The sequence below is a fragment of the Hippocampus comes genome, unplaced genomic scaffold, assembly GCF_001891065.2.
Source record: "Hippocampus comes isolate QL1 unplaced genomic scaffold, H_comes_QL1_v1.1 scaffold162, whole genome shotgun sequence".
In the NCBI taxonomy this organism is placed as follows: domain Eukaryota; kingdom Metazoa; phylum Chordata; class Actinopteri; order Syngnathiformes; family Syngnathidae; genus Hippocampus; species Hippocampus comes.
This window is the reverse complement of record NW_017806279.1, coordinates 364672-377300: the sequence shown is the minus strand read 5'-3', so window position 1 is coordinate 377300 and position 12629 is coordinate 364672. Positions and strand designations below refer to the sequence as shown.

At 43.5% G+C, this 12629-nt stretch overlaps 1 protein-coding gene across 1 annotated transcript in view; it reads right to left on the bottom strand.

Annotated features, from left to right (window-relative positions):
* The window catches only part of LOC109508089 (ras-GEF domain-containing family member 1B-B-like), a 17392-nt gene extending 4989 nt beyond the window's left edge, over positions 1-12403 (bottom strand). Inside the window, exons 1-10 of the mRNA XM_019857929.1 lie at positions 12153-12403; positions 6415-6937; positions 6202-6324; positions 5277-5414; positions 4929-5144; positions 4638-4712; positions 2079-2171; positions 1888-1990; positions 890-969; positions 571-762 (exon numbers count right to left, since the gene is read on the bottom strand). Coding sequence (XP_019713488.1) covers positions 571-762; positions 890-969; positions 1888-1990; positions 2079-2171; positions 4638-4712; positions 4929-5144; positions 5277-5414; positions 6202-6324; positions 6415-6930 — 1536 coding nt within the window. The 5' untranslated portion in view covers positions 6931-6937; positions 12153-12403. The remainder of the gene's footprint in view (positions 1-570; positions 763-889; positions 970-1887; positions 1991-2078; positions 2172-4637; positions 4713-4928; positions 5145-5276; positions 5415-6201; positions 6325-6414; positions 6938-12152) is intronic.
* Between the last annotated feature and the right edge of the window lie 226 nt (positions 12404-12629).

Here is a 12629-nt window from a genome sequence, read left to right as displayed (position 1 = left end):
AAAAAAAAAAAAAAAAAAAAAAAAAAAAAAATTTAATACGGCTGATTTTTGCCCATTTAAAAAAATGCTAATAGCGGCCAATTCATTAGAACAATCCTGATTTCTTGCCTTCAGGTGGAACAATTTGGGCAGCTGCCACAGGAGCGTAAATAGGAAAAAAAAAAAAAACACAGAGTCGTATATCTTTACACCGCAATCCGGCTTCTTCCAAATGTGCATAAAATCTGACGCATAATCAGACACCTGCCAGTGTCTGTGCAGCGCAAACACGCAGATTACATCTACCCAGTTAATGGCAACTAAATGCAGCATTTTGTGACCTATACACACCCGTGTCTGCCCATACGACTCAAATATACTTTAGAAAACATTCGCTTTAAACCTAAATGACAGTAAAAGCATGCACCATTAGTAAATATGATACATTTACATTCGAGGCGTGACCATTATCAGCGAAATAACTGCAGATGGCGGCCGATGGAGAAACGTGGCGTTCACCCTCATTTAAATAAATAGGAGGGAGAGTCAGCAAACACAACGATGGTGTCTCTCTCGAGTGGTGGGACCAACCTCAAAGTTGATGTGTCCGTTGGGCAGCCTGCTGGCACATCCTTCATTCAGGAAGTAGATGTCTTTAATGAGCAGGCTGAAGAAAGGAATCACAATCTTCTCCTGGACGCTGTGTGCGGTCTCAGACCTCTGGGTGGCGCCGCGGAGAGCGGTGCGATAGTTGCTGAAGTTGCTGGACGGGTCCATCTGGTGCTGAATGAGAAACGGACCAATGAGATATTATTAGACATTTGCTAAATAAGCACAAAGCGTTTTTAATGTAACAGCACAGTGGGACGGCCCGGGATGACATTTCGTGCCTGTGTGTGGGTTTTCTCACCTCGAGAATTTCAAACTTGTCGGTGTTGACTTTGCTCCAAGTCTTTTTCAGTCTGGCAACAGGACTCATGTTCATCCCAGCTGAGACACCACAAAAAAAAAAAAAAGATGAGATTTAGCACAGCGAGTCCGTTTCTGTAGAGAAACAATGCAACACAACCATATCCAATCGTATAAAACGCCAAACGTAAAATACGAAAATCTCCTTTCACAAAAGCCGCCATTTCACAGCTCTAAATTATAAATCACGCAAAGGCGGACCAGAGGGAAAGACCTTCTGTTCAAAAAGCCTTTGGCGCCAAAAAAAAAAAAAGATGAGATTTAGCACAGCGAGTCCGTTTCTGTAGAGAAACAATGCAACACAACCATATCCAATCGTATAAAACGCCAAACGTAAAATACGAAAATCTCCTTTCACAAAAGCCGCCATTTCACAGCTCTAAATTATAAATCACGCAAAGGCGGACCAGAGGGAAAGACCTTCTGTTCAAAAAGCCTTTGGCGCACGGACGGCCGTTGACACAAAGTGATTATTGCGAACTGTGTCACGCCAACGGAGGCTATTTAAAAATCCCACCCTGAGGTGGCGTTGTGCCTGCTTTTGTTTTGGCTCAGTGGAAACAAGAAATCAACCCGACAATGGATGCTGTTTGAAAGGCTAATTAGTTCGGCCAAGGGTGGGAATGTGATGACATCTTCGACGTGATCAGCATGGTGGAATCCAAAGCAAAAATGAACTTAAGAGGTTAATATCCGGTAACCAAGCATTCTTGTTGTTTGTTTCCGTGCTTCTTGTTATAATATATAAGTCTACCACGATGTGGAAAAAAAATGCAAAACAACAGAGTGATTTTTTTTTTCCCGGTGGGGGTCGAGTTGGAGACGCCGACCATAATGCTGACATTTGGCGGAATTCTCGAAACTCCCAAATAATCATATAAGCCGCCTCATTTGTTGGAAGAATGATCGAGATGACTCCCAGAGGGTCCAAATACTCACTGATGATTGCCATGAGGGAGTTAAAGTTCCCAATGTTGTAACACTCCTGCGCCACGTCGATGAAGAACTCGATGATCCGCGCTCTCTGTTTCTTTTTCACCGGCTGGAATGTGAGAACGCAGAGTTTAACGCAGAGTTTAACCCAAAGGCTTGACCTCTGTCAAATCGTCACAAGTGAACAACGAACGTACCATACAGATTTCTGTGGCCACAAGGTAACTCAGTCTGTTGAACCAGTTCACGTACGTTTCCAGGTTGCTGGTCTTGCGCTTTCGGAAGAAACCCTGAGAAACGCAGACAACATGGTCAAAAACACGAAACTAAATAAATAAATCATGGATAGATAACGAGGATTGCAATGAAAGCCTCCCCCTGGGTGCCTTGTGGTTACGTTCATTTGAAGATACAAGTGCACATCCATCTACTGAGCCCTTGAGAAATCTCTCAATCATAATATTCATATCTGTCCGTTTTCTGTCTTGGCTTGGCTAAGTTGAGCGTCGTGATTTATTATATATATTTTTTTTAATCTTGCCGATGTTAATTATAAATGACAAAGACAGGCTGTCTGCCTATTTGTCACTTCCTGCTGGACAGGATCTTGAGAGCCCTCACTCCCACACAAGCGCTCCTACACAATGACATCTCTGACGTGTCCTCTGTTTCGTTTTGTTTTGGGTTTTTTTTTTTTTTTTACATCTCATTTGCATCTGCCTTCGCATCACCTGGCTCACATGTGGTGTTTGTGAGGGGGGGAAATCTGTTTGCTGATGGTACTTTCGTGTAAAAAAAGGGTGCCGTTATGTAATACGATATAAGACAACTGTATTTATATCGCGCAGCAGCTGTCACAAAACACTCCGTATAATACAATAACAATAATACAACAAAAGGAAGTGAAAAGAATCAATTATAAACAGAAGTTCAGTACTTTAATATGAACTCTAAAATGTACGGGGAGCCAGTGAAGGAAAGCCAGAAAATGGGGGTTATATGCTCCCTCTTATGAGCTCCAGTTTGGAGGACAGCAGCAGCATTTTGGACCAACTGGAGACCTTTGATGGAGGACTGGCTTATTCCAAAATAAAGTACATTGCAGTAATATAGCCGAGATATAACGAAGGCATGGATTACTGTTTCTAAGTCCTGCAGTGAAAGGAAGGGCTTTACCTTAGCCAGCTGCCTAAGATGAAAGAAGCTGGATTTAACAAACAGCACCAAATTGCCAGTGCAGTTTCAAATCCCTGTCCAATTTAAAATTTGGCTTCAGAATTAGCATTTTTGATGGCACCTCACGAGCTATTGGTAGGTGCTGGGGGTGGACTGGCCACTCGACAACACTACTCAGGGTATGCAAGCAAAATGCAAAGACGGTTGTCATGGTTCTGTTTGTGGCCAACAGGTGGCACTGTAGTGTTCCGCCTGCAGCTGCACACCTGTTGGTCATTGTGTCATTAGTTTGTTTGTTTAAAAGGACTCCCGGCACGACCGCTCGCGGTCGGGTCATTGTTGCTGTTTGTTTGTTGCTGTGTGCACGTGTCATGTTTGGTTTTCTGTCTTCGGTTTTTGCTGCTTTGATTTCTTGTGCTTTTGCTGGACTTTATTTGAATGAGTTTTTGAATTAGTTTCTCCTGCGTATTCCTGTTTGTATTTTTGTGACATACATTTTGGTCAGCCACCCTGCTCCTCCCTGCCTCCCTGCTTTCTGGGGTCCTCCAACTACCACCTCGCAAAACATGACAACAGTGCTATTTTTCACCAGCCTAATACTACCGCATTCATTCATATTCACTTTCTGCAGTGTATATGTGACAACATATTGTATATGTATCTCATATACTCTGTATTGATATGTTTTCTCCGGGTTTGGATTTGAGAATGCATTTCCAATACATTTGCATGAATGGAAAGTCACTGCAAGGATCGAAAGTTCGACTCGTTTGAAACACACTGCTATTATTCCGAATGCTTTGGTGCAATTTCTACGGCTGGGTCCCGGTTCAGCTGTCCCAGTTGTTTTGTAGCCAGAGGCAGATCACACCCTCCATAGGTTATAGAATAGATCATTCACATTGTATTTCGCGCTCAAGTGTAAAATGCATAATGAGAATTAAAAAAAAAAAAGAAGTAAAGCTTCTTGGCCTTGGTGATGCAATCCCGGGCATGCTTACACAACAGTGGTGGCACACAGCTATAATTCAAGACTCCTCCCCATACTAACCCTTGTACCAAATGGTCTTATATAACTGGCGAGGTGCCTGACACACAATGACAGAGCACTGGTCCGCTATGGTGCTGTTTGCAAGGCACCCTTCAGCTGACTCACAGCACACACTCGCACGTCAGACGCTCCCAGAGAGGGCCTCTTTCCCCATTGTGTTTGATGTACTTTCAAAAACTACTTTGAATAAAAACAAGTCCAGCGATATTCACACTCGGCAGCCAGGAGGATGCTTCATGTGGTTTCTGAAGCAATTCCTCTCTCCAAATGAGATGCGAAGCCATCGACCAAAAATAGAAAATAAAAACACTGAAATGAACTGCTTGCTTGATTTGATGTTGTTAATTACAAACCGAACAAACCGCAAGCAGTCAGTGACTGATTTTTAAAAACATTACGCAACACTGCATTCATATCTATGGATAAAATAAAATAACACTAGTGTGCGGTTGCAATGTGTCTGCTTTGTGTCGATTTGGTGCCCACTGCCGTACGACATGATAACATTCAGTGCACACACACAGACTACCTTGTGGTTCTCCAGAGGGTCCTTCAAGGCAAAGGTCTGGATAAACTCTTCAGGGCCGATAAAACTCAGCCTGTCCTGTGAAGGAAAAACAAAACAAAATTAAAAAAACATGAACAACAATAATATCAGGAGCAGGATGCTGATGAAACTACATCTAGAAATATATATATATATATATATATATATATATATATATATATATATTGTTTTTACAGAAAATGTGAACAAACGTGATACACCCCCCTAATGTGTACAAATTACACATGCAAAGAACCAAAAAAAAGTGCTTACCAGTTCAATGTGTGTCAGCTGTTGAGCGAGGATGAAAGGGTCATCACACACGCTCAGTACGTCGGTTCTTAGCGCCAATTCCCTTTTGCTCTTCAGGGAGGCGGGACGCTCGCTCGCCACGGCGCTCAACGCGGCCACCGCCTCCTCGTATTGGCCGAGGGCGGACAGGCGTTTAATCAAGCGCTGGGTCATCTGCTGCATGGCCCGCCAGGAGTACTGGTGCAAACGATGACATTCGAACGATACACACTTTATTTAAGAAGTTAAAATGTATTTCTGTTTTTGTGAGGAAGTGGCGTGGAGTGGCTCACAAAGTGTTTCAACGAAGGAGAAAAACATGACACCAACCTCGTCCCCTCTGGCAACGTGGTGCGTCATGTCCTTGAGACAACGCATCATGCGCTCGTCCCTGAAGTCATACGGGAAAGTCTCGGTCCATTCCGTCAGCAGCTGAACGAGCTTTGGCGCCACCTCGCGGAAACGGATCTGGAACGACACATGTGACATCATAAATGGTTTTTCCCACGTAGGTTTCGTTGGCAAAATCGTAATAGTCACTCCTGATCTTCATTGCTCTGTTTTGTCCCTTTAACAAATACCACCTCAAGCAAAGATTTTATCAAAAATAAAGCCGAGAGTTTATTCCTCAGCATAGGCCACTCAAACATGATGAACAGTTTGTACATTAAAACTGCACTTCCAAAAAAGTTAAATATAACTGAACATCATATCGGCACTGATTCTTTTGTTCACCACCAGGGGGAGCCCTCCGTAATTTAAGAATCACTGATGAAATCAAGCCATAAAAGAAAAAGCAGTGTGAAATACTTTGGGATGTAATTGTCCCCCAAATATAATCATGATAAAAAAGCAAGTAGCAAATATTTGAAAACTGACAAATAGGAAGAAGTATTTCATGCCGTTTACAACAGTGATTCCTCATTAGTGTGCCATAAGAGATCATTAGTTGTGCGGTGTGCTGAGAAATGACACAATTTCATTTCATGAATTAAATAAGAAATCATTTCGGACCTTAAAGAACTCAACGGGTCCAGATTTCACACTAAGTAGCTGTCAGGAGGTTTTGATCAAATTATTTTCTTTTGTCAAATACACGCCTCGGCTTGGTATGCAGTGTGTTTGTCTGCGCTCGTGTGACTGCTACGCCTCCACCTGGTAAGAACCTAAATCGGTTCCGATGGTAACAATGTGGGAACTCGCATCTCTTCAGACAAACTGTGTGTAGGAGAGGGTGTATAAATAATCCGCCCACCTTATCCAGCAGGGTGTCTCCGGACCTCTGCTGCTCCACGCACAGGTGACAAACTCGCGTCATGAGCTCGTAGGGGTGCAAGAAGAGGCGTGAGCTCAGCAAGAAGGTGAAAACGTACGACCTCTGACCATGTGAAGGACACAGAACACAAAAGAGTGAGCCCTGAATGATAAGGAGCGTGTTTATGAAGCCGAGAGAGGGCGTGCGACTTACATCGGGGTAGTAGTCCACGGTCGGGACCAAGTGTTGGATCAGCGCCTCGAGGGACGCCGAAACCAAACTGTTGTCGTGGTAACACATTTCCCCATAGCTGGCGGTGATCCCGTGTCCGTAAAGGCGACTTTTGGCGGCGGCGCTGCTCCGACAGGACTGTTCGCTGCCGCTGCTGGTGCTGGTTTGGCGGTGCACTCGTGCGGGACAGGTAGTGCTGTGCTGACGCGGGCTGTGAGGCTGCGCGCCGGAGTGCAGCTTCTCCGAACCGGCACTCCTGCTGCTGTAATGACGCTCCTTGGTGCTTCCGGAGTCCGCGGCTACGCCGCAATACATGCTGTGAGCGTGCGGTATGTCATATGGGTTCTCTGCCGCGGAACAGCCTCCGTTGTAGGTGCTTTCCTTCTTGACAGAGGCGCAGTGGCGGTATGGGCTGTGTGGCTGCTGGTAGTTGTTGTTGTTGCTGCCGTAAAGTCCGCAAGGGTTGAACTTGCCGGCATATGGGGTGATGGGAGGCATGGTCAACTGAGGAGAGAGAGAGAGAGAGAGAGCACAAATCAACTTTTCATCATCTTCAAAGAGCATTTTGAGGCTGTTTTGTTGGGTTTTACTTTGATCCATCCATTAACTAATTCACTCCCAAAGACGTTTTTAAACGTCTTTTCAGACTTGGTCCAGAATTGGCTGGTACTGAATGAGTTAACTGAAAAGCCACGCAAGCACGGGTTAAAAAAAACAAACAAAACTATTTACCTGCCTCTGTTTTGTTTTTGTTTTTCCACCACATGCAAACTACCAATCAAATGGTGTGCTTTAAATGTTTTGTTTTAAGTTAGAACCATAGGTTGGGTAAACGTGAATCCCCAAATCCCTCCATTCAGCTCTTGTGCAACCTGTTGACTATACCGTGAATTGGAATGTGGTCAATCTTTAAGCGAGGCGTAGGTTGTGCAAATATCGTGAAAGCTGATCACTCAAAGTAGAGATTCAGAAGTGTGTCAAAGTAATTACGCTTAAGTCGCGTACTCGCAAGCCCCCCCCCTGCATTCCCTGGGGCTTTGAACTTTGTCGACACCCCCCCATGTGGAAATTCACTCTGCCTTACATGTTTCTATCCTACACACGTTGCCGTTTACATTGCGATTGCACTTTTTACCGCTTTGTTCAACCCGAAAGGAAAAACAAAACAGGCAGAAACACAATCTTGGGACAAAAGTGATTTTATTGTCTTAATGGTGAAGATAATCGGATCCCAGGAAGGTAAGCTGATCCTAAACCAGCACCGAGGCATGCTTTAACTCTGGAGCCATGCTCATCCTGCCTTAGGACCATATGCCAGTGTAAATCAAGCCGGAGCTTTCACGCACGCGCAGGCAAGGCGCATACCTCAAACACGGATGCGCGTTTGCGTGTCAAAAAAAAAAAAAAAAGAGACAGAAGCCCGCAGGAATCCACGAGCTTTTTTTTTTTTTTTTATTTGGCCATCAGAGTAGGCTCTGCTTCGGCCAATATCAAGCACACAATCTCCCACACTTGGCGTCGTGCCAGTGTCAGCCATCTCCAGCGGCAGTTTGTCTCTGGACAATCTGCAGTCCTTCCTCCTAACCAAGTTAAAAGATGACTGTGGCTTGACATTACTCGCTCAACTTACAAGACGTCATCCGGAAAAGAACCATAAAGGTGGTCGACTCCACATGAGAAGCAAACACATTATGACCGTCTTTGTAAGAGGGGGAGGGGAGGGGCATCTAAAACACTTGGCTCTTCCGAGATGGAATTCCTTCAAAGTTGACCCCAGTGCAATTTAGTACTTCCATAATGCAGCTTGAAAATCTTACACGAAATTGTAGGTTGGACAACTTAATGATGACATTGGAAGCATAATTTAAAGCTAGCATTATCCTCGGGTCTGAACTCCGAAAGACGACGGCCTTTGAAAAGTAATTTGATGTGGGAATAAAAGTGCAATAAATGCCCAAACCGAAGACCGCAAGGATATGGGCTCTCTGTTTCGTCAATGACTATGTTAATTCCTACGCTTTAAAGTTGATTTACCCTTTAATCTGGAAGCATTTATTTTGATGACACCACAGACAATAACTTTTCCGTAGGCCAAAAAAGTTAAGTGGTACTCTCGGTTCATCAAAAGGTTAAAAGTGAAGTTGAGGAGGAGCTGCAGGCCATCATCATCTTCCGAATGCATCTCAAAGAAACACTTTGACAACAACACCATGTCCTGATTTGAACATGTGATCTACTTTGGGGCCATTGAAAAAACCTCGTCGGTCCGAGAATGTTTGTCTTTGCGTTGTACGTTTCCAACTTTCAAGCCAAATGCTCATTCTTGTTGTGACAATGCTGATGAAAATGACTTTGAGCATTGGATGGCGTTGGCGTGTTGACTCGACGTCAGTTGGAGCGATCGGCGGCTCGTTCGTGAAGGTGCTTATTACGTATTTGTTTTCGTTTCATGTATAAAGCCATCCATTGTCTTTATTTTGTTTTATTTTATCTTATTTTATTTGATGTTGTTTTTAACATTGTATTTGTGATTTTAACTGCTTGTTTAAGGTGTCCTTGAGTTCTTAGAAAGGCGCCCACAAATAAAATGTATTATTATTATTATTATTATTATTTTTTTTTTATTATTATTATTATTATTATTATTATTATATAAAGCGATTCAAAACTACTGACCCGCTTCCAAAGGTTCTTGAGGTTCCCGTTTTTTTTCTTTGCGCAATTATCCAAGCTGTATTTTTAACCCTTTGAGGGACAGCGGTCACTACAGTGGACAGTTTATCATGTTATCAGGTTATAGAGTGCATCAAAGGGTTCAATCGTTTTGGGTTTTTTTCCCCCACTTTTGACCCATGAATAACAGAAAAGTGGCCCAGCGCAGATTTAGACTTTTTTTTGTGTGCGTGTCAGCCAAACTTTCCTGCGGTTAGTTTGATAAAAATCCCTGGACCTTCACCACATTACTTTGTCCAAATCATATTATGAGATTTACAAAAAAAAAAAAAAAGGTAGAGCCAGCTATGTTGAGAGGTGGGGGTTGCGGAGGAGGAAGGGAGGGGGTGGTCTTCCGACAATGGCGGTATTATCTGTCCTGTCATGGTCTTAACAATCGCACAAAGACCCGCGGGAAGAGATCAGAGCAGATCTCACACACAGCAGCAGCTTTCACACACTCTACCACCGCCAGGCTGTGTGACGCCGCCGCACCGTTCGGGAGGCTCGCATCAGTTTCGCATCACTCAGAAGTTGGACGGAAAATTCAGATCGCATATATCATCTGCACTGACCTAGACTATAAAGCCACACTTAAGATTTGTGAAAGGGCCATAAACAAACTAGCATTTGTGTTGGTGGCAATGAAAGAAGTGCCTATCGAAACTCATTTGCAGATCCGAGCAGATATGGTAAGCACATGCTGCAGGGTGGGGGCGAAGGTCAGCTACAATCTAGATTTTATGATGTTTAAACATGCGCAGCTGGCTCGGTCGTTGAACTGTAAATTGCCTCCAGAGAAGGCCAGAAAACTCCTTGTTACATCTAACATGACCCACAAACAGGCTGCTGCCAAACTGTTGCATAAGATGGATGGACTTTGTGCAAGTACGTTTTAGCCATCAAATACATTTTTCATGTTTTTTTCCCCCCCTAAATGAGTTAACGTGATGATACAAAAAAGATCGTGCATAATGATACCGAAAGGAAATACTGATTTGTTTTTTTAAAACATTGTGTCACAAAGGAAACATTGACCTAATGATCATTACAAGCGACATGACGATGTGGATATTTATGAACGTGTAAAATTTGGTGCGTGGGTGTGGTTTTAATTTGTACCTCATGTACTTTGGCACTAATTGACAATAACAAGTACGTACAGGGCAGGCTTGTTTTTCTCAAGGCGAAAACCTTCACCGTCAGCCCTATTAGTAACAATAAACAAGGTTAAAGTGCTGGTTAAAGTCCGAGCACATCACATTCTCGTGGTTTCCTCAAGGCAGGGGACCTTTTGAAAACGGACTGTGAAGACACGCACAAATCACTCGCTTTTATCAACCTTGCCTGCCAAAGAAAGAAGAAGAAGGGCATTCTCCCCTTTCTTCTTCTCACCCACTCTTTGCACTGACTGCTCATATTTGGTTGTTGTTATGATTCATCACAAAATACTTACAGAAGGCACTTATATTTTGCACCTCCCACAAAGCTGAATAATATATTCGAAACACCTCTCACTTGTGCCTTGATCTCTTTCAAGTGTCTTTTTTGCCTGACTGATTGGCTAAAATGGTAATCGGGTTATGAGTTCAGGCATGAGGAAAAAAAATGTGTTTTGATTATTGTTTTGAATTCAAGAGTACACTGGGAGCCTGAAATATCTCGATTTTTGTCACAGTCCGAAATTGTAGTCCAACCTCTTGAAACAAACAAATCCACGTGAGGTTGTTTGTGTGACTTCGGTGATGCCGTCGAAACAAGTTTCTGCAGCAGATCACTGGCGTCACATCTGATATCTTATTTCTCTTCTTGACTTTTCAAGTATGAGAACCTGCCTCCGTCTCTATACACCCACAATCTTTTTTTTTTTTTTTTTTGGCCGTCTCACTTCGGTAACAACGCCACCGCGGCTCCAATGTCGTCATCACCTGTGCGAAGGAGCCAAAAGTAGAACTCAAACTGGAGACAAGAATCCAAACTCATACCGATTAGATTTGAAGCTTCTCTTTTCTGTTCCGCCAACACGCACACGTATATCCCAGTGTATGTGCACCACAACTTACAACCGTTCATCCCCCCCCCCCCCAATGATCTGTTAGGTTAGTACAGTATTAACCTCGAGTCAAGGGGGATAAAAACATTATCTCCATTCCTACGAGGATATGATAAATAAACCCAAGCTTTGCACAAGGTCTTTTTGCCCTCTCACTCGTCCACGAAACGAATGACAAACGGATTCTAACTCCGTAAAAAAATGAGTGAGAATGTGTCACTTTAAAAGGTGAAACGAGATTATTTTTAGACCAGGTGCACCGAGGGGTGCTTTTTGGCTTACCTTTATGTAAATTATTAAGTGTTGCGGGTGTAATTTTAGGAGCTTCCGTGCAGTCTGTCAGGTGGGCTGAGATGAAACGTTAAAAAAAAAGGGGGGGGGGGAGACCGAGGGAGGGGAAGCCTTTTAAGCATTTTTTAACCACAACTTGGCCAGAAGCACACACAGTTTTTTATTCTCCCCGATTCTTTTTCCCCGCGGGCACACACAATCTGTTATTCACTCTCTCTCACTCACATACACAGCCAAACACAAACACACGGGCACCATGGCTGGTCCACATTATGGGCTTGTGAGTGAGTCAGAACACAGTAAAGTCAGAGCTGCCTGCCTGTGAGAGAAAAAAAAAGCCATGCTGTGCAACCACAGTCTCCTCGCAGGTGCTGGAGAGCCATGTTTGTTTGTGTGCGACTACAAGTCTAATTATAGCCTCTTGGCTGTGGTAAACAAATAACAACAAATGAGACAAGTGTATAATAAGCGTGTGTACAAAGTTTTACGTAACAAACTTGACTTGATGCATTCACTTTTGCTTTGGATGTTTGAATTAAATTACGACTTTAAGACAACGTAATTACGACTGTAAAGAGTAATTAAGTGTTTTTAGTTGCACACACAAAAAGCATCCAAGGGTTGATGTACTAACGGGTAAAGATCAAAACACTTAACTACCTACCTTTGGTGCGTTACAACGTAACGTCCGAAGCGGAGTTTGAGGGCAAAAAAATAAGCCAAGCTCTTCGTACTTTCCACCCGGTTGCTCGGACACTCTTATCGCACGCGGATAAAGCTGCACGGCGTGTTCTGTGCTGATAAGTCTTTCATTAGGTTATCCGCGTTGTTCTCTGCTCCATTGAGTGCCTCCTCTGCTGTTATTTGAGTAGCTCTCAAGCAGTGGCGACTCGTCATGACTCTCAACCAGACCTATTCAAATGACACCCACAGAGCCGCGAAATCTGACCAATCATCGCTCGGTAGGCGGTTCCACCAGGCGCCCAGTGGACCAATCGCAGCGTGAAGTGAAAAAAATCGAACTCTACCTACGTGTCGATTGGCTTGCTGGACGCCAGTCTTGTTTTTTTTCCAGTCATAGACGGAGGCAGCAATGTTTTTTTTTTTTTTTAAATATTTTTTATTTTATTTTTTCCGGAAG